General features: G+C 36.2%; 1 protein-coding gene across 1 annotated transcript in view; it reads right to left on the bottom strand.

Moving 5' to 3' along the window:
- Positions 1 to 27273, bottom strand: part of DNER (delta/notch like EGF repeat containing) — a 107423-nt gene that overhangs the window by 24734 nt on the left and 55416 nt on the right. Inside the window, exons 4-7 of the mRNA XM_059479705.1 lie at positions 25221 to 25387; positions 11335 to 11480; positions 5636 to 5789; positions 3581 to 3694 (exon numbers count right to left, since the gene is read on the bottom strand). Coding sequence (XP_059335688.1) covers positions 3581 to 3694; positions 5636 to 5789; positions 11335 to 11480; positions 25221 to 25387 — 581 coding nt within the window. The remainder of the gene's footprint in view (positions 1 to 3580; positions 3695 to 5635; positions 5790 to 11334; positions 11481 to 25220; positions 25388 to 27273) is intronic.

The raw sequence follows: 27273 nt of genomic DNA, 5'->3' as shown, positions 1-27273 counted from the left end.
GCATCCTCTGCAGCTGTCAAACCATTTTCTAAACCACAGAAGCCATTATAAGAGCATTCATAAATTTATTGCTTTCCAGTATTTTCAGAAATGCCTGCAGATATTTCAGGACACTTTTGCTCAGTGTGTTGCTAGCAGTAGTTACCTGCAACTACTCAAATCAAACTGTCAAAAGTAAATAAAATCAATGCTAAAATGTGAATTTCAAGTAATCTATATATGTTAAACTCTTTATCATAGCATTGTTTTTGCTCTGTCTTCTTTTATTCTAGAGGATGACTGACATTATTGCTGCCATTTTTCAAAAATATATTAAGCCAAATTAAAATATTTCTGCTCCGTTTGTCCAAGCTGGTGACCTCCACATAAAGCATGTAGGAAGAGCCCAAGAACCCAGGTCAGTTTGATGGGGTTGGCCAGCTGAATGCAAGTTATTTTTATCAAAGATTAATGTTTTCCTATAACACTGAAGGCAGTTAATCTATACTTATCATCAGAACATCAAATCTGCATGGAACAGAACTTCAGAAATATCTTGCAACAGAAGTTCAGTTCTTTATTGTAATTGATCTGCACTTTGCTCATTATTGTCTGGCTTTGTTTTAAACCACAGCCTGCTACTAAATAATTTTAATATTATCGTATGAGCAAAATTCACAAAGGGTGAAGTACCTTCAAGTACCAAGTCTTTCATTCTATCTAATTTTATAAAATTTTGTCTGGAAGGAACACATTTCCTCACCAAACAATCAGTTAATTTCCATACAGTTGTTTTTCTATTTATTTTAACTTCCAGCAAAGATTTCTGTGAATTTTCTAACTACATAAAAAAGGATCACTAGCTTCAACATCTCTAAAACCTACATTGATTTATTTAAAAATATGTGTTTATTAATTTAATGCAATGACATTTAGTTATACCAATCAGGGGTATTTTATGTTTCCAATTATTATTTGTATATTTAGTTCCACTTCAGGGTATTTTGGAAATACACATAACTTCTCAGAAGCTTAAAGAAAATGGAATAATCAAATTTGTAAAGAGAGGAGCAGTACCCCAAGCAGTTTAAATAAAATCTATTAATGTTACTGTCAGTACAATAGTGTGTTATACACTGCAATAAGTGGAAGAAAACAAGAGGAGATATTTAAGAGTGATAAGGATGGAATGATTCTGAATATAAATTTCAAATATTCATTTTCATGCTTACTACATGTAGGGTTTTAGAATGCCTAGAAATTCATTTGCATGATCATTTGAAATTAATATTTACTAAATGTATGTTTATTAACATAAAATTAATAAAACAATCAAAGATCCCTATCCGACTGTAAGCAAGTACAAGATCCAAACATTATTTAGAAAGCGACAGTGTCAAAATTTTAAACAAATTCTTTGGTCTTCAGTATTGCTTAAGCTTCTTCACTACAAATTCAAGTCTAAAATCCAATTTTCTCTTTACAGGTGATTCCACAACATCATATAGGAGCTTATTTTCTGACATATTTTGTATATTAAAACCTACAGTGCATCCTACAGAAAATGAACTCTGTAAGCATAATGAAATTTTCTTCACTAAAGGACTCTTAAGACAGTAAAATTGTCTAAAGAGTCATCAAGAATTGTTCACATCTGAGGTAGGCTGCTTTTTCAAGGCCTCAGGTTTAGCTTTCTGTCAGTTATCGTGCACTTTTTCATGAACTACAGATCTCGTTTGTAAAAGAAATGCACAATCTCAAGATCATTCTTCATTGTTTCCATCTGATTCCTTCATCTGTCATCTTTTTCTTTTCCTTGTGTGATAGCTTCTGCATTTTGTTATCCTTTTCCAAGATGTATTCTATCTGCAGACTGTAGTTCCTACACAAACATAAGCTCCTTGGTTACCTTTCCCCACAGTGACAGAAAGAAAAGCCTTTTCTCAACAAGCAATTGCCATTAAGCAGAACAGAGTAGCAGCAGAGCAAGAGACCTCACTTAAATTAGAAAATTGGAGGTTGGCAGGAAAATTTGCAAGTTACTGCATCTGCAATTTTCAACTAACTACTCTGTTGTATTTACAAAAATCACTGAATCTCTTCAGAGATTAAAGCCCAAACAAAAGCTCCCAAATTATGCCTCTGTGAAAGGATAACACCTCAAAAGATGTAAGAATGATCAAGGGACAGGCATTAGTAAACTTAGACAATACATTTTGTTAAATCAACTTTCTGTCCTTTCACAAGCTATCTGAATTCTTCAGCTCATTGACATTAGACCTTCCAGAACACAATGAAGAAGCAACAGTGCCTGGCCCTGCAGGGCCCTGAGCCCAGCAGTGACCCTGCCCGTGGGCACCAGGAGTGAGGCTGGGCCATGATCAGCATATTCATTAACAGGGCAGCAGGAGAGCAGTTAATGAGCCACACACAGAAACACGTATGGCAGACATAAAACAACCAAAAATCTCAGTAGTTGCTCTTCCCAACATTATTGGAAAGATCATTGCCTGCACTGCTGTCTTAAAGATTCTTGAACATTCCTTTCAGATTCTTGAATCTTCCTGAAAGATTTCTTTGGGAAATTGCAAGTTAATTATAGACCAAGTCTAACATCTAATATTTTTTCTCCTGAATTTCACTACTATTTTTAAGGGAAACAATTTCCAAGAATTTTCCACATGCAGGATCTGCATGCCTGTCAATATGTCAGTTTCAACACAGCAGTTAAGTGTTAAAGCATAGCACTCTAGAAAAGCAAGGAATCAGCCTGAAGAAACTACAAATAATCTTCATTATTAAGCACATAGATATTACCAGAGCAGCTATCAAAGATTTACACCCTTACAGCAAGCATTAAAGTACTGGTAGAACAAAACCAACATCCACAGATCAAGGAAGGACAGAAGTATAATTAGCTCAAAGTTCCAATCTTAATTATAAATAACTAATAGGAGGCTTCATAATTGAAAACTTCCACTCATGATAATTTTTTCATGCGCAATTTAGGGATCTGTCATTGCAGTCAGCACAGTGTTATGAAAGAACACTCTGGCATTGGGGTGTCCTTGTTTCACATTTACAAGATTTACCAGTGAGAATCAGTGAGAAGCTTTCATGTCAAGAAAGGAATATGTCCAAATGGAAAGGAGAATTAATTAAAACTTTTGGGGATTGAAATAATTCCTTTAGTTATTACTTTTACACACATTTTAGCCAACTGGCCCATGTGCAGAAAAGTGCAAATATTATAAGGGAGACATCTTTTTCTCACACATTTAGTGGACAACATAAAAATCAGATCACATCCTGAGTCTCCTCAAATTCACCATTCTCATCAGTGCTGGAGTCTGATTTCTACTGTAGAAATAAAGAACATTTCCGCACCACATATACACTGAAATACTAAACTCCTACAACACTTCATATCCTGCTGCTGATTATCCAAAATTTCTCATCTCATTGTCTTTTCTGCCTACAATTACAAGCTAAGGCACAATTAAAAAAAAGAATATATACATTTCTACATGTCACTATAATTGAAAATTTAGAGTAAAAACAGCACTTTCTATGAGGTACTAGAGAGGAGTTTGCTGGTTACCTTCAGGGCACTGACAGCTGAATCCATTGAGGTGGGATGAGCAGGTCCCCCCATTCTGGCACGGCTGCTGGCTGCAATGATCAATCTCTGACTGGCACAGCTCTCCAGTGTAACCTACAAAAAGGCTCACAATATTCAGAATATGGAGCAAAAACAAGGGCTTACCACTAAACATACTGCTCAGCCAGCCAAGTAGTACCATTATTTTTCTTGAATCAAATTAACCAATATAAGCAATAGAATCTAGGACAGTCTCTCATTCCTTACAAAATGAGATTTCTAATTAAAATGTATACTTCATGAGAGAAGCATGCAAAACCAGCAGAATTCTAGAGACTTCATCTGTTGTATTTTACCAACAGCAATATTCTGACATCACTAGTGAATTGGCAATAGATATTGGGTCCTCACTAGTACTCATAGAACCAAAAAAATAAAGTCATTTTGGTATGGCTTTCCAATGCAAATAGAATCCCAAGTCAATAATCTCTAGCAAGGCTTTAAACAGAACTTAACACTGTGAATTATTTGTGCATATGCTGAATGTCTGTCATTTGCTCCTACTTCTGGGCTTCAAGAAGAGTGTTTATTTTAAGTGGGAGCTGTGAAGAACTGCTCAGCACAGTTGCAAACTCTTCCAAATATGCTTCTATAAGTTCACAAGCTACAGATTGTGTGTACTGTACTATTTGACCATAAGTTTGCTTTGTTCCATATGTCTGATGTCTGTAACACATCCCCAAAAAATGAACAAACTTAAAATACAATCTAAATTATTCTACACTCCATACCTAAATTTCATAACAAATACCACACATTCCCCTTTTCTAATTTTTAATTACTTCCAAGAAAATATCTTGGATGCATGACTGAGGAAAAAACCACATGCTACATCCAGGCACATCTTATTTTTTTTAAAAGGAACCCTACAAAAAATTATTAATAATCTTCCATAATGAGCATATTTAACCAAATGGCTGGTGTTAAAGGCTAGTAAGCAATGATTATCACTGCTATGAACAGATGTAGAAGAGAAAGACCCCCAAGGTGAGATAGAGGACATACCTGCACAGGATTTAGCTGATGCAAGGGAGAAAAAGGAAAATAAAGTAGAAATCCCTCCCCCCCAAAAATTAAACAATTTGAGGGGGAAACACCTATGGTTTTATGAAATAATTATCTTTAATGCAATCATTTATAAATAAAATATGTCCTATCTTATTACCACCTATAGGGCATGTTTTGTCCATCTGAAAGAGAATATGATTTAGGAATAGCATCCCAAATATGTTACAGGGACTAGAAATGCAGAGGCACTAAACAGTCCCCAGAGAAAGGGGGGAAAAGCAGTTTTTTGTGAGATACACACTAAGAATCATTACAACTCTACCTTTTGTGCTGACATTTAACTTCATAACATTTCCTTCTACCAGAATTTGGGAAACATGATCATGTTCACATATAAATGTTTCTGAAACTTGCATAGGGAGACACATAGGATAATTAAACTCTTACCTTCAATTTTCTTTAATGTTTTTCATATGGAATTAATATTTTTTTAGAAATTCAAAGTTAAATGACAACAGTTAGTTTTCCAGACTGTTTTTAGTGTGTGGACACACATTTTGGTGGATACAATAATTATGGGTAAAACACAAACCACTGAACTTAAAAATGATTGAGCCATTTGAATGACATTAGACATTTGATATTAAAAAAAATAAGAAGAATTATTTAAAAAACCCAAAAAGCTAAACCTATGTGGTGGTCACAGAACACTTCTGGGAGAAAAAAAAGCTGATGTAAACTAAATTTTCCTCCTGTGTTTTTAGTAGGTAAAGTTCCACTAGTTATGATTAATTCCCTCACAGGGCTAAGGTTCAGACATGTGCTTTCTGTGGCATTTTTCACCAGTGAAGAACCTTCCACTGCCCTTATGTTGTTGTTGCAGTTTCTGTCTGTTCTGGTATCAGAAGTTTCACAGTTCACTGCTCTGCAAAGAGAGATGCACCAAATGTCAAGCAAAGCTGCATTATTCAGGAATTCAAAACCTACCAGGCAGGCAGCTGCAGGTGAAATTGTTCCTGTCGTGTTTCTGTGCTACATCAGTGCAGGTTGCATTGTTCTGGCAAGGTTGGCTCTGACAGGCATCAAATTCTTCACACAGGGAACCCTTATATGCATCTTCACACTCACAAAAAAATGTTGCCTAAAAACAAAGAGGATATGTACTTCACAATAAATTTTCAAAGATTATGCTTTCATTTTATACACTTCTGAACAAAGATGGTTTGGTTTTCCTGTTCATAACAACAGTAGTTGCTATAAATACATCAACTGAACAAAGTTACTCCTTGAAATACTAAACCTGCACCAATTCTTCAGCTTAAATTTTTAATGATGTTGGGTCATTTCATCTAGACAAGGAGTCTGGGATCAGATCCATAATATCTAAATCATTATACATTTTTTCTTCTATTCCAGAAATTAGATTTATAGGCTGAAATAAATGTCAGAATCAATAATGTGCAGATTTACTGCAACAAAGTCCTGTTACAGATATGCACTCTCTACATGACAAGCTCCCAGAGTGGTACTTCAGCAGTAACACTCCCTTTAAATTCTGTTAAAATATGTCTTCTTCTGAGTGCATTCATTACCTTTTCCAAACTTTGCTGTTTAATAAAAATCAAGACCACTACACCTCTTAAAGGCTTAAAGTACCTTCAGGAGGCATGATATGGCACATTTTTGTTAGCAATAAAATTATTCAAATCAGATTTAAAAACTCTTTAGGTGACTAAGATTGTTAAGGAAGTCTCCAAGAAAAGCAGCAAGGAAAGCTCTCTCCTCTCTGGTATGCATTTAGATGAGATCTGAATCTTTGTTCTTCAAACACTAGATGGCAACATCACTCACTCTCAGCTGTCCCAAAGCCAGACCTTCAGTGCTGGAACGCAGCTGTCCCATGCACAAACACTGGAATGCAAAGTGCAGAACACGCATGGAACTAGAAACAAAGAGATGGGGGCTTCTGGCTTTACTTCATATGAATAATCAGCTGTGACTTAAGTAGAAAATAATCATCTTCACCTAAATAAAAACTTCACTCAGTAAACTCCAGATTCCACTCTTCTTTACAACTATCACACTGGCAGAGTTACACAAGAATAAATACGATACATCTTCAAAACTCAAATCCATGACTATGTTATTCATCAGGAGTGCCAGAAGCCCTTCTTAAGTGTACAGCCTACACATGTTCTGGAATTCACCCCAACCTCTTCACCAAACAGCTCTGAGTATCTCACACACCAATGACAGGTTTCCAAAAAAGGCTGTAGTTCAACAGAAAGGAAAGACAGTCAAGCAAGAGAGAATCAAAATTATTATACTCACATAGCACAGTAACTATCTTTAAAGTTTTATCCAAGAGTTTGATATAGGGATCAATTTACCATAAAGAGTATTAACAAAATGGTGTTTGAAAGCTGTAAAAGAAAAGCATTTTAACACTTCAATCTGAAATATCTGATGACAGGTAACAGTTCTGAGATGCTGACAAGTTATTCTGTGGAGAAGATTAGGTTATGATCGCTTCCCCAATTGATATTACTTTTTTTTTTTCCTGAATAGATAACATGCACCAGTATATTTGATCCAAACTGAGTCAAGAAGCAGCTCCACACTGTCACTATGCTAGAATTAATGTCAGTAAAAACTTCAAAATTATCTACTATCAATCAAAAGATCATCTATTTTACTTGATTAAGTGCAAATATATAGTATAATTTTGGATGGCAATAAAATAAATTTTTAAAATAATTTGCTATATATATAGCAATCATAAAAATAGCTGGAATATAGTACTTTTTTGCTAGTCTAGTTAGGAGAGTAATAAATCCTTTTTTCACTATGGCAAAGAAGTTAAGATGGCCAGAAAAAAACGAACGTCTACTTTCTCTTACTGAGAAAGGCTTTCAGTATTTAGTACAACTCAGAGTGAGTTACTATAACATTTGAGCAAAATATTGCATGATAATTACATACTTCAGAGCATGCTGTACTTAGGAAAATAAGTCCATATGCAGGACAGCATACCTTCAGGTATACATGAGGGGTTTTATAATTTGACCTTTAACAGATTATTATCAAATGGATCTGTCCCAAAGCTTTCAGCTTGCATAGAAGACATGGAAATGATAGCTATTCACTTCAATGTATTATTTCTCTGTGCTGGCAGAGGCCAGATATTTTTTGTGTAAAATTTTGTGAAATGGATTCTAAATCTAGCAATAAAAAGTTATACTTAGACAGTCAGCCCATCCATATTTTTTATGGGAGAGTCAAAGTTATGAAACAGAGGAATATGTGAGAGAAACAACCTGTTATGTAAGCAGAATTGTGGCACTCACAATCAATGGATGGACCAAGTTCACTTCAAAATCTTACATGAAATCAGAAATTCACACCAGGCAAATCTCTCTCCTTTGGGTTAACACCAAAACATGTCTCTTCCATTAACTGTTAACTCATCGTGGTGTAAAGGCAAATAGTTGAATGTGAGAGTGGTATTTATATTGTGATGATGCCAAGACCAGTGCTGTACTTCTGACACATTCCTGTTTCCCTTGTGGAGAAGTGGAAGTGGAGAAGTTGCCACAAAACAGGCACAAAGCTCATACAAAGGAAGGAAGAGGCATCACTTGATCTCAGCATCACCTCACTGCACAGAACTTCACTCAAGGTGATGAATTTTATCTTCCATTCAAAAGCAGCAATAATTGAAAAGAAAACTTTGCATTAGAACTTTGCTTTTCATAACCACACTCTATAAAAAGCATCTAGCTGAGTAGAACTCAGGTTATAGATCAGCAAGGAATGAGTGAAAACTGGCCAAGACTCCCAGGTTAGACCAGAATTCATTTGTTTATAGTTAAATGCACTCTATACATAACAGTAAACCCCTGTGCTTATATCACTGCAGATTGTTAACTTCATTTAAATTTCCCAATAAGCAGATGTGTTCCTACATTCTTTTACACACTACTAGATTTGAAATAAAACTATGAAGTACATAAAAGCTCAAAGACAGCCATTAATCTTCTTGGCACTGGAAGCAATGACTACAGCCAGCAGAGCTCTGAGCTTGCTCATGGCATTGGGCCTTTTATGCATTCTTCTAAGAAGTTGCTTTGCATCCTGCAAGACCAGATTGTGCAAAACCAGAATGAATTATGGATAAAAACAAACAGCAAATCACAAAGGGCGCATTTTAAATTTAAAGAAAATTAAAGTTTATGTTCTGCAAAAAGAAGTGCCTTGTGGGAAACAGACCATGGTTGTCATGTCAAGCATGCAATTTTGGCAGCCACTTGCTCCATCATTAGGGAAATCATCAAGACATTTTAAAGTACATCTCACATAATTTCAGTTAGACTATGGCAAAAACATTCTACTTAATGAAATATGCCCTTCTATTTTTATTTTATGCTGGGCATGAATCGGGGTCCTATCTGAAGTTCTCTGATGCACCTAATAGCCAAAAGAGCAAGGAAAGCTCATGGATTTAGAAACACAGGACAGGCAAAAAGACAACATGGCATTTTAATTCCCCTGGAGTAGCAGGCTGGATATAAATTAACTTCTTTTTGGTCACTGTATTTGATGTTCTAGCAAGCTACCCCAGCCCAGCAGGCACCTAGCACAGGTTTGATGGCATTTGAGAGGAACACTGGGAGCGTTCCTCATTTATTCAAGTTCTAGAAAACTCAGGAGCAGTTAATGACAGCAAAAATAGAAGCAATTGCATGTCTGAAGTTAAAATTTTATTTGAAGATATTTATATATCTTTAATGGTCATATAAATATATTTACATAATTTTTATAAATTTTTTATATTTAGAAATTTTCTGGTTATTAGGTTCAGAGAAAGAGTAGTGATAAGATAAAAACAACCCTAATTTTTTCTATTCACTTGCCAAGGAACGCAGCAGCCTGCATGTGCACAAGGCAGGGCTCTCTCATCACTCACTGTTCTGCTTTTAACATAGAAAGCTTCCAATGTCAAGATTACAGCTAGAAACATACAGATACTGGTTCATCTTTGTTTTGAGTTAAATAATTGCCTCTCGTTCTTGCTGTGAAGTCAATCTGTCTTTTTTAAAGAAAAAATTACTTTATTTGCAACATCTTAAAAGGTTAATAACACATGGATAATTATTAGAGGCCATATATGCTTTTCCCTTAATACAGAAATGCATTAATTCTTCTGCATAGATATAGGAAACAATTTATTCTTATTTGGTAACATCACATGCAACAAGAGAAAGAAATTAGAGTCATATTGGACAAACAACATGAAAACATATTAAATGAGACAATGTATCAAAAGATATAACACTCAAATTGACAAATAATGGAAAAAGACAAAATTCTGATATGCTGTTATGCATAGTAAACTTGAACATATTATTTATGTAAGTCAAATTGAAAATACTCACTTTATAAAATAAAAATGATAAATACAGTAAAGGACAAAAACTAAACTGGACTATGAAATACGACACTGTATGTGAATGAATAATTTATTTGGATACCAGCCAGCTGGTATAGTAAAGCAGCATTTATTTCTAAATTCATCTTGCAATAATTATGTTCACACATTACCTCAAGCATTTTACAAATTCATTTTTGAGAAATAAAACAGATAATTATTCCAGATGTTAGTACTGCCATGTATGTATAGATTACTGTGGCAATTTAATTATTGTTGTTACAATTCAAAACACCATTTTCTATCAAACATGCTTATTGAGAATTTTAATCAGAAAATGGTAGCAGATGAACTACAAGTGAATTCACTCAATATGCCAAATTTTTTGTGCTCACAGCAGGCTCACAGCTGTTAATATTTACTCAACAGTTACTACTGCTTTTATCTCCCAAATGAATAATATAAAACCAAAGATTAAGTGTGCATATTTGTGCTGTAAATGACTTTCAATCCATGAAATAAGAAATAATATGTATAGAAGGTAACAGAGTATACAGTATCTAAATCACAAAAGCCCAGTCTGGTTTTGTAAAAGCAGAATAGACTACAAATTTGACAGATTTGGTTCTTATTTTCTTATGTTGCTATATCACACAAAATCCCCAGGGTCCAGTGGAATTGCCATTGTAATCCCTAATGCAGTATTATGTAAAGGACAAAGCTGTACAGGAAACCTTGCAACCACTATCAAATTACTCCATTCTGCTTCTTATAATTATGGTCTGGTAATTTCATTGCACTGGTGAGTCTACTCTGAGTAAGCAGTTACTAAGAGGTGGAGAGAGAAGCACTAGATTAAAGCTGACCTAAAACCTATGACAAAGTTGAGAACTTCACAAATCTGAGCACATTGGTCTGGCGAGTGGAGATCCCAAGTGCCCACACCATGGTCCTCCTTTAGGGAATCTTTCTTCTGCAGTGACTCTAAGATGCAGAACAAATTCCCTTACACCTGATTTGAACCATTGTTTTTATTGCCAGGGCAGGGTATGAATCTCTGCATCCGTTTCTGTTATTTTCTTACTTCAAGCACTTGATTTTCAGGTGTAGCAGATAAATATTGTTATTTAGTAGCAACTGTGATATGTCAGTGCCTGTTCCACAGCTGCAAGGTATAAACACCAAGGACAATTTGCGCTGTGTTTCAATTATCACGGAATTGCCACATTACAGGAATGTCTTGGTGAGCTGGCCTTACCTCATCTGGCCTGGTGATGCATTTCCCTTTGCCTGAGCATGGGAAGTTGTCTGGATGGCTCCCCACAGGCGTGCAGGTACTCACTTTCACCACCACAGTCAGGCGCAGAGCCACAATGCACTTGGTAACTGAATCATTCAAAAATCCTTTTTAAAAAACAAAAGAAAATATTCTTATTATATGACAAAATAAGCTGATACTGTTAATGCTCTGCAGCTAGATGAACAAATAAAACTGATTTGAAATAAACTGGCAACTAAGAAGAAAATTGCTCATATTTAATACACACCTCTGACTGCAAGCCACGTAAATACAAATTAAAATACAATTTGGAGACAAACCTCATTATATTGATTTTAAAAAGGAAGACAGGATGGTGAAACAGATCTATTTCCCGAGCTCAAACCTACATTTTTTATTTTTCAAAAATAAATGCTTTTGCCTGCTACTTTTTGAAAAGTTAAAATATATATTTAATTTCTTTAACGACAAGGAACATGAAAATAAAATTTTGTGGAGAAATTCATTTGAATGAATTCATAAAAGTTACTTTCAGAGCTAAAAAGCAGCCAGATTCCCTACATTGGTAAAAGATGGAGAATCCCTTTTGTTTTCTATGAAGTTTGCATGAATATACTTATACCACTTGACAGCATTTCTTTGTGTATTTGCAATACAAGTATTATTGAATGTCTGATCTGATGTCTCTATAAGCTGATATGGCAGGTAAAGGTGAACTAAACATGGAAATAGGAACACTGGACAAGGAACAGGAAGATTCATGAATCCCTGGCTAGCACCTGCAATTACATGGAAGGCAAAAAATTGTGGTTGGTAGCTATTAAAAAACACCAGAGCATAAAAACTTCACTATCACACATACTCCTAACAGATTTATCTGAAAAATAAAAGAAGGACGACAGGAAAGATAAAATGGGGCACGCACACAGTCCATGACATATGGGATAAAGTCAGAGTCCTTGTGAAAACACACAGCCCCTGCTCCTGTACTTGTGCTTGAGCTGCCTCGTTCCAGCACTCTGATTAGAGTCCTGGACCACAGCCCTTCCATTTAATTGTTTTGTTTAAGGAGAATAAATGTGCACTGACACAAAAATGTGGGTTTGGTACAGTGTGTATATACTGCATGCAGAATTTATGCATAAAAACCACCAAAGATCCTTCCATAAACTGTCAAACCTTGATTTCACTATCCTCCATGTAGGCAGACTACAAAGAGTCTGTAGTGCCAAAATGGAATGTTGCAGGCACAAAGCCATTCTATGATTCCTCTTTTCTTTAGAAAATATAGACAGAATTTAAGGAAAAATTGATGGGTTTTTTTTAAACAAATATCCTTAATTTTTAAAAGAACAACACTAGATGCAGTGTATGACATAGAATGTTTTTTCTTAGATTTTCCACTTTAAATTGCAAAATCCATTTACAGCCTAAACTTCTAAGGAGCTTCAAAGATGCAATTCAGCTTCTTGCATTACAGACTAGAGATAGCACAACATTTAGTCATGAGAAAAAAAATAAAACAAAGTATTTTTAATGAACAGGAAAAAACAAAAGTTTAATGAAACAGAGCTTAAAGTGAATTCTCTTTCAGAACAGCTGCTAAGCATTACTTACATTTTGCATATGGAAGTGTCAAGCATGACTAATTCTACAAATTCCACACAAAATCATGTGGAAGACTTGAATTCTTTGTTCTTCATTTTTAGATTTCACTTTTTTAAATGCTTCATTCCTTCAGCTGTTAGTTGTCTATGATCCCTAAATCCTGCCTTCAAACAGGAAAATCTTATGTCCTACATAGACACCACTGGCTTGAGTACAGCCTCTACAAGTTAGCTGAATGTTCTAAAGGATCAGATTAAAAAAAAAAAAAAACAAAAAACACATGTATTGGGTATAGTTCCAAATGCCTAATGGTCTGTTTTGGCTAGTGAAGATTATTGTAATCTGATGACCTCTTCAAAGCAAGCCAATTTATTCTGGCCTCATTACATACCCCATTTTTACCCATCTGTTCAAAGATGCAGCCAGAATTTTTCTTTAACAATTGAATGCAATTGTCATTGGCAGTCATGCAATTATATGTGAATGCTTGGAAGAATGTGGTATTTAGAAAATGTCTTTGGGTTCACATTTCCTTGTCTGAAGCAGATTGTTACATATTCTTCAGGACAGTTCCCTAAAGAAATATTAAATCAACCTTCTTTGTACTTTGAATCTTGTTACTATTTTGGTATCAAAAGCCCTTAGGCAAACCACTGAAAAAATCATTATTCTCTCTAGAATGCCACACATTTTCCTGCGAATTCTAATTATCTCACCTAATTTGTAAATACTAGAAACATACAAACATGGGTATTTATTTTCACTTTATAGAAGTTACATATAATGTTCTGAGATCTCTAGGTTTTATGGCTAAAAGAAGCTTGCCTGACCATCTAAATATAACACCCTGCTCAACTCAGGTCATAGCACTTCAATTAATTCTTTCCCCAATTCCCATAACAGCAACTGAACTACAGTGAGTTTTAAGTTCTATTTTTAACTTCTAGATGGGAGAATAATTTCAGAACCATATTTACAGCTCCTTTCATCTCAGGTCTGGGGAAATATATTACAGCAGTATATACCAAAAGGTAATTTTGTTCAGTTCAACCTTGCTGGTTTTCTAAAGCCAGTTAAAACATAATGGCATCAAAGCACTTTTAGTTGCAGAATTCAGGGTTGAGTTATTTACAGTAATATAACGGAAACAATTCTCAAGCCCAGTAAATCATAATGTGATGTGAGTAGTCATAGATTGCAGAGGAGGCATTTTCAAGCTTTCTGCACACACATTTGGTAGTCTGGGAAATGCCTGGACAATTTCCTTGGCAGAAAGCATGGTAAAATACACTACAGCTCCTTCCTCCCTGGCAGTTCCACACACATATGTCTAGGAGCACGAGGTATGGGTGTTCCTGTTTCACTCACATCAAGAAAGTTAAGAATGAAAAAAAAGGAATAAAGTTAAACTAAAAGAGGACAGGTGTCATCATTATGTCCAGATACTTTCAGAAGATCATATTATGCCATTCAGATTACCAGTGCTCAAACATTGAGTATATGCCTTCTAGACTAGACAAACTTATTTGCTTCCCCCACAAGCCCCATTTCTGAGCAATACCTTCCTTCTAAACACAGCAGTCTGAGCTCAGTGAGCTGGTCCACAGTGGACAGTCAAAATAGGGAAGACTGAAGCTAACAGATCACCAAGAAGGTTATCATACTGCATATAATGTCAGCAAAACACTTCACTAGAAATCATTCACTAACTCTTTTTATGCACCCCACATGTTCTGACACACACCAACGCCTTTTGCATTTGGCTCAAATGTATCTCTGTATTCTACACAATGAATACATGCATTCCAAAGACATACACCTTTGTTTGAAACAGTAGATTATCCTTTTAGTTCCACTTCACAGAAGAGTAGATCTTTGAGTTCACCTAAAGGTTTCTTGGATGAGTGAGAATGACTGCCAAGGCAGGATTGGGCACTCACAACAAAATATCAGTCCTCAAGTTTTCAACTTATTTTTAGCCTGGTTTCCCAAGGAAATGAGACAGCAGTGGGATGTCTATCAGTTTCCATCTGTTCTCTTTTTCTCTCTCAACACTTTCCCACACCAAAAGCTTTTGGGGTCAGTAGCCAACTTCAACATTTTGCAAAGCAGTGAAGTTCTCAAAGACACTAAGTACCTACAGCTCCCCTGCACAGCAAGCAGCCCTTGCACCAAGGGCATTGGTAAGTCAAGATGGTAGGAAAACTAAAAAGGGCCCCAGAATAAGGTGATGTAGATTCTCCACCCCATTCCCCATGTACAGTACAGTCAGCTATTCATTATTTGGAAAATGGGAAACTGAGATATCGTTAAACGGAAGAAAAACAGATCATATCAGTCCTTCAGGATCAAAGCAGCAGTACTTGGTGTGCCTGCACCACATCTTCAGTTCTTGTCATGCAGTAACATAGCCAAGCTGTGATACTTCCAGATCAGATTTCAGCTTCTAGAGAAAACACTGCTGTTTCAGAGCAGAATGAGCATCCTTTATAAACTTTACTGGTCCAGGAGAGAAGCTACCTAAGTATATCTGATAGTTCATCCACACATGATGGAAAGTCATAGAAATAACCTAAAGTGTAAAAGAGTCCAGAGGAATTTTCTGTTTGAAGACATCTCTCCCCCACAAAAGAAAACATTATCCAGCAAGCTAAACAAGAGCGGTCAATATGCTGAACCTCTTTTTAATGGCCATTGAACTTTGCAGACATAAGAATACTTGAAAAAAGGAAGCTAGGAAAGAAAGAGAACTCTATGTTTATTACAGTACCCACCAGGAAAAAAAAAAAAAAAGGAATGAATTCTAGTTCTTCCTCCTAAAATGTTTGCTGTCCAAATTTTATCCAAAGATTATTTCACGTCCATGTCATGTGATATAACTAACATTCAATACCATGAAAATTATTATGAAAACAGAGGTCTGTACTAATCACCCACCATGCTTCAGAGTGCCTTCTTGGATCTAAGCATGAAGTTGGATATTTACTTTACCTATACGAACCGATTTCCCTCTTATGGCACTGTCTTATATCACAATCTCAAACAGTTTTCCATCAATCAAATCCAAGCAAGCTCAATCCTTCTCTTGTTCATACAAGCCATGTCCAACTCATTCTAGAGACCTAACAAATGAAAAAGCATGACCAGATGTTCTCGTGATGCACTCAATTCTGCAAATTTACCTTGACATGTTAAAGTAGTAGAGGCCTGCTTTTGATTTACAAATGGACAAACATTTACCCCCCCTCTCCATGACACTGATACTCAGGGTCATTAAGGCCTACCAATCCCCTCACGACCCTGACACCAATACTGTGCTACAGAATAGGAAAAATGGGTCAGGAATCCTTTCCTAGTTTACCTCAGGATGATTATCATACATAAGAAAATGAGAAGTGAGGAACAGGTAATCAATGCCATTTGCAATCTTTGATGCAGTACATCAGCGCCATCAGCACCGTACAGAACATCTGAGATCACTCTCTAACGATGCTGCTAGGCAACACAGCATCTGGGGATACAAAAATACAGCTGCAATAGCAAAATTGCTATTTTGTCCACAAATAGCACTATTTATAGGTGGCACAACTCTCCCAAATTCTATATAAATCAGCATGTTTACTGTGCTTTATTCACAGAAGCCTTGGTCAGATACTGCTTTTGAAAGTATATACAGATTCTAATGAGAATCAGTTCAAGAACTGTTTCAAATATTTTTTACAAGCTCATGTGAAACAGTAATTTAAAGAATTTTTCCTGGGAGGTGACTGAAAACCACCTCATCACATTCATTGTCTTCTCCAAGTCGCATTCATAGCCACAGTCAGTTTTAGATGGATCTGCTTTCTTCCTTTGCTACCAACAATAAAAACAGCCTGGGCTCCTACAATCAAACACTCTCTTCTCAAGTATAACCACTAAAAGGTAAGAGTGCTGCTGTTCAAGTTACATCCTCAGTAACAATCCTGCAGTTCTACCAGAGGCAGATGGACAATGATAGTGTTATACTGGTGTAAGAGAAAGCAAAATTTGGGTGTCAGAAAATTATTACCAAAACTTTGAGAAGAAACATTACACAGCTTGCCTTTCAAGCTGGAGCTCAGTTTTGCAGGACTGGTAGTAAAAATATATTTATGAACTGAGCAAAATAGTTTAATTCACTTAGCATAGCAAAGTCCCATGTTCCACTACATTTCCTCTATAACAAATGTCAATTTCTGAATTTCACTGTTACTTAAACAATTGTCCAACTTAATAACTTACCTGGACCAAACCCCATGACAGAATTATGAAAGAGTCAGCTAGCAGGAGTGCACTTCCTCTTACAAGGCCACTTGCATTCAGCTTATTAAGGAGCTGTGGCAGTAGCTTATTGTGACCTTCTCCCCCAGCTTCAAGGACTCTGCTTTCACAGTAATGGTGAAAGCCCAGCAAAGAGTGACAAGACTATTCTTCTGAAACATTTCCTGTATCACAATTTCCCAGTGTATCTTTATTTGTCTGCATTTCAGCCAAGTTGCCAAGCTGGCACAGAACTATTTTGGGCCCAAATGTAGACCACTAGAAGCTCTGATTCCACACTTGGCAAATGCAGTTAAGTGTGGTGGAATACAAGTGACACAGCTGGGACTACACTAAGGGGAGCTGCAGAAGATGGGATGACAAGGTTGGCCAGGATATATCTCTAGGGACTGGTTCAACTGAGAGGCTCTATTAGTGGCTACCCTACTTTTAAATACACATTACAGCATGTAACACTACCAGCTGAAGATCTCAATGCATTTTACAAGCATTATTAAAACGTGTCTCACACTGGTGAGAAAATGTACCAGTTATGCACTGGTATCCATATTCCATGGATCAGGTTAAGCAGTATGTCCAAGATCTTATCATGCAAACAACCATGTGATCAACTTAAAATAAATGTATTGATCTTGTTTGCAAATTGGTCACAGAAGTCATATTTGAAGAAAAAGGAATCTTAAAATTAGAGAAACAAACAAAAGGTATTTCACCAAACATCACAAATTTGAGTAGATGAACCTCCAAGACAGACTAGAAAAATAATTTCCCACTATTACTTGCTAGAAATAGATGTTAATAGAAATTAATTTTGAATAATTTACTAATTTAATAAAGATTACTCTAAACTTATTTAAATGCTAGCTTAAAACATAATACAATGTATGAAAATAGTAACTACTCTGATGTTTACATCTACTTACATGTGAGATGAGGTACATGAAACTTGATCACAAAGGACAGGGTATTTATTTTATCATACTTACAAAGATACCCTTTTTTATATAGGCCAAAGCATTCTTCAGAATGGTTTGGATTTCAGCTGAATGCTGAAAGACCATCTTTTAAAATAAATCATTGAAATTAACACTTCACTACGCTTTTCTTGCAGTTCACACTTTGCTGCTGCTGCTATTGCTAACCAAAAGGCCATTTTCTGCAAGGTTAGCTCCTGTGCCCAAAACCCCAGGGAAATGTTCTGTTGAGCACAATGCTCAAATCTGCAGACAATAGGGCCCTTCCAGGCACATTACACACTTAAAATTGAGAACCCCACTCACTGGAGCAGTCGTCAGCAACTCCCCCCAGCGAGGCCGCCTTGCACAAAAGGAGCAGAGCACGGACAGGGGCTCTGCACATCCCCACAGCATGTGCAGGGCACGGAGATTTAATTAGGTCCAGAGTGAAAGAGGGTTAAGTCAAACGACTGCAATATGCCCTGGACTGGGAGCTCACACAGATGCTCAGCTGAGACATGGCAACTTGTTAAAGCTAGAGTAACTTGATTACGTGGCTTTCAGTGAATTCAATTCACACATGTCCTATTATGAAATAAAATTGTCCTATTTAATTTTTTGCTTAAGTGAAAACAATTTCAAGATGCAGCAAACTGCTTTCTTTAGAAATGTGTGCATGTTTTAGAGGCCTGTAACAATAATAACCACATCTCAAAACCCCAGCTACAATTTGCCTCCTAATCTAAAATCTTATTTCCAGACAAGAGTTAGAAAAGACCAACTTGTTTCAAAATATCTCTCTCTATTATTTTTATTTCACATAGTATTTTTACACTGTTTCATTTTGCCTGTTCAATATAACTGCACAAATATTGGTGGTGACTACTCCTTAATGCATGTTAAAGTCTTGCAGGGAAACCCGTTGAATAATCAAAGAACAACAGAAGACCAAATAACTGCTCAGGGCAGAGTTAGAATAGAAAATACTTTGTTGCATTTGAAAGTCAGGATAGCATTTTGGATTGAAAAATATTATCCTTCCTGACATAGAACCATATGGCTCCCACATTTATTAAAAAGCAGCAGATATTTTGTGCATCAGAAGCCAAGCATTAATTTTCCTTTTTAAGCCAAACATCAAAAAGTTTTGTAGAATTCAAGCAAGCTGCCTTAGAGGTGTTGGCATTTGAATGGCATCAGTACTCTTCATCTCATCACAAAGATGCTAGAGCACCTATTTTCAAGTGAGTTTGTACAGCGACCAATTTTATTTAAGGAAGTATTTTTTAAATACTTGATAATTATAGTTTAAAGCAGCTAATTATATTGTATTGATCTAAAAGGCTGGGCATCTTGGAGAACACCAGATGACATGCCAAGCAATGTCAACTGACAAGTCTACATCAGTATCTGTTTGCTGTGATGAAAATAAACATTATAATTTAAAGGTTGTGCTGGAGGACTTACTTTCTGTTCAGATAAAAATATTAATTCATATTAAATGTTAAACTTTCTACCTTATTATCTGCAAGGGTTTATCTGAGAAATAGCCATTTTGCTTATAAATGTCTTCCTTTGATTTTATAAGCAGACAATAAGCTAAAAAGCAAATGTAGCAACATCTCATAGAAGCTGCGTTGTAAGCAGCTGCTTAAGCAGCACGTGGAAGTGCTAAATAAAGCACAAAGTCTAAAAGCAAGTAGTTTCAAGCTATTTACTAGCATTATTTTTACAATTATATACAAATTTTCTATCATATTACCTATGGGAAAATGGAAGCAAAATACTAATGCCCAGCTGTTTGTTTTACTGTTTTTCTGAAGAAGCTCCCATCATTACTGCTTCAGCTCTGGGCACACTGAGGCAGAAGATAAATTTTACCAACATTTTATCATGAAAGCTGATAAGAAGATGATCTTTTTTCAACAGAGACAATATCCTAACAGCCATGATAATGACTTGAAAACATAATTTCATTTTTTAATGTTGTTAGGAGAAAGAAAGGAAATAGGTTGCATGCACAGAGTCAGCAGCGCCAGCTCCACCTTCTTCATTATGCCCAAAACCTCCAGATAAACACTTCTTAAAACTAAGTAATAAACATACAATAATCAAATAACATGCCATTTTGTATTGGTATGAAAAGGGAAATGGTATGAAGCTGTCAGGGGAGGCTTAGGTCAGATATTAGGAAAAGATTTATCATCCAGAGGGTGTTGGGCACAGAACAGGCTGCCCAGGGCAGTGGCCACAGCACGAAGTCTGACAGAGTTCAAGTGTGCTTTCAGGCACAGGGTGGGATTCTTTGGGTGCCTTGTGCAGGGCCAGGAGTTGGATGATCCTGGTCAGTCCCTTCCAACTCAGCATATTCTGTGATTCAATGAATTATTACTCAATCTCCAAATTCATTAGAGAGCAGCTCTGGTTGTTTTGTGTCCTAGCTGTTAACTGGACTGTTAAATATGTTCTGCTATCTGTACAGCCACACAGGTGGATATAGACCAGTTTTCCAAGCAGACTGGAAACTGTGTGAAATTAGACCTGCCTGACTGCAAGTCTGCCAGCCACAGGTGTACCTTGGATACACCTGAAGGGCAGAGCTGTTGCCTTAGTAAACAGGTATATTAATTTAGCACCAGGGTAAATTAACTGACTCATGAAGAAGCAGATGGTGTACAATCACTGTAAAACTTCTAAAATGTGAGCATTTAAAAAAAGGAAATGCTTTAATGCTTTTAGTCTACATTGGATTTGGATTTTTCAGTATTTTGACAGCAAACTATGTTCTCAAAATTAATGTTCCAGTTCTCAGTCACCGCGTGATAGCATGCTTGGATAAAAGAGATGCATGCAACAAATCATAAAGGATTTTTGTGGGAGATACCACACAAGCTAAGAATGTCCTTCAAAGTCCTTTTTTATTTTTTAAAGAAAAATGTTAATGCATAATTTTTTCTCAAGACAGCTATTATTTAATCAATTCAGTAAATCTTCTGCATTCACAACAATCTAGTATAGAAAAATATATACATGTTCCAAAATCCAGTGTATTATTCCCTGAAAGAGAGGACTGCACAGTGCTGGGTAGATTAGATTCCTCCCAAAACATATAATAAGCAGCAATTTCAACTCACCCCAGAGATCCTTAGCTGTAACTTATTAGCATTCATGAGAACTTTTGAAAGACTCCTCCACCAGCTGATGGTGCATCAGGGACCTCTTATCTCACTTTTTCAGACTTGTAAAATGTATTTCATCTGATTTCAATTTTTCGAGATATATTGCAATGAAGAATAGGTGTATGACTCTAACTATGTAAAGTTTTGCAGTTAACTCATTTTCAAAAATTCTAGCACCATTACTGCTAGCATGAATATATGAAGATCCAGAAATAAAACAAATACTGATGAGACATTTTATAAATATCATAAATAGTTAATGCAGGAATCACTCATTAACTTCAAAGAATATTGGGACAAAGAGTATGAATCTATAAGTCTAATTAATGGAAAGCCTGCCTTTTACTTCAATGTTTTTAATGTTGAACCCTTAATTTCCATCTCTTCTTTTAAGACACTATTAAATTCCTCCTGGTTCTCTTTTTGGCCAATTTCTTTGGCCAATCTTGATGCCCACCTAGAGCACTCCACAGAATAGACACTAAAAACATTTCCTGTTCAGAAATGCTCTTGATTAAACACCCTTTTTTTTAAATCTTGGTTTGAAAAGAAACATTGCTCCTGCAAACCATGAGCAGAGAGGAACAGCTCACCTGGCCTGTCCTACAGACCAACCACCTCATCACCACCTCTGTCTGGAGTCACCTGGCACTGAAAGCCACCAGCACCTCGGCTTGGGCCGTGTGCTTCATCCTACTCAAATCCCCACAACTCACCTGCTCACTTCAAAGCCTGAGCCATACTGGGGTTTCTTCCCCCTTGGCTAATAGGTACACTCTCTAATAAAACATAAAAAATTAGTTTAGAAGACTGGCATGTGTGTAGTAGCAAATCTTAGAGAAACTTGTTAAAAATCCCCTGAGCAAAACATGGAAGGAATGTGCTACAGAATGTGCAAGGCAGCCTGCTGCTGGCCACAGCCAGGTCAGTGCTGTAATTAATCCACGTAATCCTGCTGCATAATCACAGCACCATCTCTCTGTCCTGCCCTGCAAGAGGCTGTTTGCAGATGCAGCAGCCATTTTATAAACCCCATCAGAGAACACAGAGTGCTCTTTTTGGGTGAGCTGTGCTGTGCTCTCCCCTTCATTCTCACACAGTGCAGGTACTGTCTCTGGGGTGAACAGCTCTGTGCTGACAGGGTCTATTTTTAGATCTCAAAAACAGCATTCTTCCCAACCTCTAGACACTGTGCCCTGAACCACATGATCAGCAAATCAGCACATTACTGCTGACTTCTGAGTCTTTTCAATCTTGTACAAACAACTTTAAAGTTGTGTCACCACAAGGTAACACAAAACAAATAATATTTCCCTAAATGTTTTATCTTTGATATAAATCACTTATTCAGAAAGAATTGCAAGAGGCAATTAAAGTACCTTGCTGAGTAACAAAACTTGGAAGGAACACAGTGAGAAATGACTCAAAAAGGATGTAGATCAAAAAGAGACACACACACAAAAAAGTCAAACCAAAAAATTCACCCATATCTTCCTCATTTTTCTTTTACAGTTCTATTCAGAAATTTTTTACAAGCCTAAAAAAGTGCCCTCATACAAAATTAACCAATTAAGAGAAGAAACCTTTAAAATTACACTTGAATAAACAGAAAAAGAGTTGGGGAAGGAGGAGGAAATTATATAAAGTAAATGTATCAACTGACATGGTCTGCAGCTTTACTGTGTGATTGCTTACAGAAACCTACACCATCTTGTGGCCTCCTCATATCATTCTAGCTTAAATAACATCAACAAAAGCACTGGCAACATTATTGGTTTTTTAATATAAAATCACCCACTTTAACTTTTTGTACCTTTGAATAAGTTCTTCATGTCTATCGAGAGACATGGAAATTTGTCTATAAGAAAAACTTTATTCAAGTGACTTATTGAAAGCTAAATGATTAAAAACTTGCCAGGCACGTCAAATTGACAGACCTCTTCCACACATCTGGATCAAATCTGAAGTAAAGATCAAATTATTTTTCTATAAGTCTTGGCAGAATTATGGATTTCAGTTGAGTGAATACAAAATTCATTTTCACACCAAATAACTGAGTTACTTTTTAAGTAAATCACCCCAGACCTCCACTTCATTGGGCAAAAACTGATGATGGGAAGTAAGCAGAATATTTCCGTACAACTGAGAAGGAAATTCAGAGGCTCTTTCTTAAACTAAAAAATTCATGCCTTAGTTTCAGCAGCTGGAAAATTTTACAAAGAATTTCACTATCAGGAAATGAAAAACCAAAGAAAGTATTGAAAACCACATGGAAGTAAAGCAAGAGGTCTCAGAATACTTGTACTGCACAAAATAAGCCATTTTTGTGAAGTCAACCTTGTGTTATATTAATCTAGGAAAAGGTACATTTTCACCTCACGTCATCCAGCACACAATAAAAAATTCAAAGAATCCCAGTGACAGAAATTCAGCTATAGAAATGAGAGGACAAGAAAAGCTATGAAAGAGTAACACAATACATATTTTAGTTATCTAAATCAATAACCTATGCTTTATGGATTGTACAGCCAAGTGAAGCTTTCACAGAGCAAGCTGGGCTCTCTGCTTAGGAGCTCAGACCAAGCTGTGCCTTTGGGCATTTTCACCACTGCATAAAAGCTACCAATTATCCTGTCTTCAGGATACTTTTATCATACATTAACTACCAAAAAGCAAATTCAAAAATTTATTCCAGACACATGAGAGGAAGGCTTTAACTCTGATAAATTAAATGTAAAATAAGATTAAAAGCGGGGGAAAAAAGCCTAAAACTAAGTCTCTTATAAAGAACAATAATGTTAAAAGAAAGTGGAAAATTATTTGAAGGAAATAAACATCACTAATGGAAACCACTGATGATAAGAAATAAATTATTCTACTAACAACCTTCAAGCAGTATCTTTAGAAAGTGACAGCTGAAAAAGGAGAGAACAAGGTACTACTTCTGTATTTAGGGATTTCCTGTATTGGCTATGAACTTGGAATTTTTCACCATGTTTCCACATCAGAATGTTTTTAATTTTACATTTATTAGCAGGGTAAGTTTTCAAATAACAATTGTAGCAGCTTATAGTTCCTTTAAAAATATGCATGCTTTCAAGCAGATAAAAATAAGTACTTTTATTACAATGATTTTGGTTTCATGTCATTGGTATAATAAAACATCTGCCCAGAAATCTCAATTTAATTAAGTCTATTGTGTCTATGCAAAAATATAGCTTTAAATCTGTGTTATTTCCCATACCCTTAAAAATAACGTATCAGGCTATTTTCATTATACTCCTTCCACAAAGATGCTTAACATTTAATTGCTGAGTGAAACAAATAATATATTTCTAAGGCTCCATAGTCACAGAGACAACACTAGAAGATAAAAAAGCTGTGCAATTAAACACTGTTAAAATGTAATAGGAAATCTGATCTTGTAATGTATTTTTTCAGTTTTCCTGTCTACAGGCTTAAGCTTCTTCACAAAGCATCCCATGACACAATCCCTGACAAAGAAACACCTCAAGCATTCAATTATATACTGCAGCATTTGCCAAAAGTTTATTAAATTAGAACATATAAAATAACTTGCATCATCTCAAGGTATCAGACAAAAATGACTGTGTAGATTTTAAAGTGAGAGGTGCCCACTGTGTAAGAATTTAGAGTAGCTCTTGTCTGGTTTGAATGAACCAATGTCTGAAACATGGTCCCAATATCCCATTAGGATCTTTCAGCACTTAAAGGAATTAGTCCTTTGTTCCCCTAAATGCTGAGCAAACCATCAGCTGTCACCTAGAGGTGATGGACAGAAAGTCAGCATGTTACTCACCAATAAAGTAGTTGTTGCCTAATGCAAGCATTTCTTCAGAAAGGACAAGTCCACCCAGTGCCTGGAGAAGAGTGACACTTCTGCCATCAATAAGTGAACACTGTTTAAATCCAGTGCTTGTGACCTTCCACAGCAGAATGAGAGAAGCAGTAGCATCTTGCCTTATTCTAAGAAAAGAAATTATGAGAAAATTTACACTGAGAGAGTCGGTGTAATTAGGAAGTACATCACTGTAGAAATGAACCTTAACAAAGATGGGAAACCTAAATCTAGCAAGTATGGAATTAGGAAAAACCCTGAATGTCTTTAGCATGTCCACAGAACTTAAAAATGCTTCAGCTGTAAGATTTGCATAATAGTTTATGTAATAGCAGATTAAATCATACAGAGTCCCAATTTCTGATACTTGAAGGTCACCATCCTAATACCCAAGAAGAGTTTTAGATAAATGCCACATAATAGTGAGGTATATCCTTAAGAGGGATCCTTATTCAGTTTTTTTAATTATGTCTTTTTGAGTATTACCTCCATCCTACGGTGCCATTATTTTCTGCAGCTGAAGTACACGCAGCCCTGCTGTTTACTGAAGAACATTCAATGTTCACTCAATACCAGGAGACAGATCCTGCTAGAAATCCTCATTTGTCTGACACACCAGATCGAAGATTCAGGACAGTTTATTCTTGTAAATCAAATGAGTCATGTAATGCTCCCAAGGTCACTGAGCCCATGGTGCCTTCCTGAATATTGACAGATTGGATAGAAAGTCTACTGCTGCATCCACTCTGTCGGCTCCATTAGGGAGCTACATTATGCCAGTCTCTGTACTCACAGGGCACTGCTTTTCCTACTCACCTCCATAATGAAACAATAAAAATCTGTCATATTTCTGGTAAGGTCCCAAGTATTTACATTAATTTCCTATGAAGGAATCCAAAATGAGTTTGAACAAACCTCCAGAAATACAAACATAACTGCATCCAACTGCTAAAAACTGGTAATTCTCTCCTACTGTAAACAGACCTTCAAATACCTAGAGATGAAGTTCTGTTCCACAATATTCTATACTGAAATTGATTCAATTCTGCTAAAAACAAAGGCAGTTTATCCCTGGTCACTTGTTATTTGACTTTTAAACAAGAAAACCAATGTGCAACAGACATTGAAAAAATCTTGCAACTAGGTGTCATAAGAAGCAAATTTTTTACAGTATTTGCAACGTCTTTAAGAACAACCCCAACTGCTATTACAAAAGTTCAATGTCTCACTTTTAGAACAGGATAGCAACTAGTTTTACAGTTTAGGTCTCATATGACAATCAAAACAAAATCAACTTACTGAACTGAAATTATTCCCCTTTCAGAGATAGCCATTGAATCAGGTAAGTTACTTGTGCCTTTAAGATAGTAAATGAAATAAAAATTGATCTTGACTTGCACTAATCTACTCAGGCATAAAACTCTACTAAATATATACAATGTAAAAATTACCAAAACCAACTGTGTACTCTGCAACCTCCTTTAAAACTGGGTTTCTCCATCAAGGCTCTTAAATACAACTTTAGAATCCACAAATGCTGGCTTTTTCCCGATTCCAAGAAAAGCCACTTGTTTGCTTTCAGACTGCAGCCAGCCAGGGCATCCACGCTCCCAGATCTGCTCCTGACTTGGGCTCAAGGCTCATGAATGAGCACAATTCAAAGCCCGTGGGAAGGGTGGGACGGCCCCCACGTTTAACAGTTACTGCTCCAAACTGTCTGCAGCTTGTCTGCTTGCATCACTTTGTTTTTTTCCTGTGAGCATGGCCTTTTTTAACAGAAACATGGGATTCTGAAAGATGAGATGACAGTATGAGAAAAGTAGGCTATTTTGGGAAAATGTAAGTCTAAAATTGCAGCAAAGCTGTGAGCCAGAGAACTACGTTGGCAGATTTTTTTTTTTAATAAAATTTCCAATAAGAAAATGCCTCATCCCAGTGACAGAATCAGATCTTTCTAGGAAGTCAGGTTCTGTTAATTAAACAAAACAAAACAAAACAAGCATTTATCCAAAAA

Source organism: Ammospiza nelsoni, chromosome 10, assembly GCF_027579445.1.
Source record: "Ammospiza nelsoni isolate bAmmNel1 chromosome 10, bAmmNel1.pri, whole genome shotgun sequence".
NCBI classification, from domain to species: domain Eukaryota; kingdom Metazoa; phylum Chordata; class Aves; order Passeriformes; family Passerellidae; genus Ammospiza; species Ammospiza nelsoni.
Note: the sequence above shows the minus strand (reverse complement) of the source record. Positions and strands in the feature narration are given on the sequence as shown.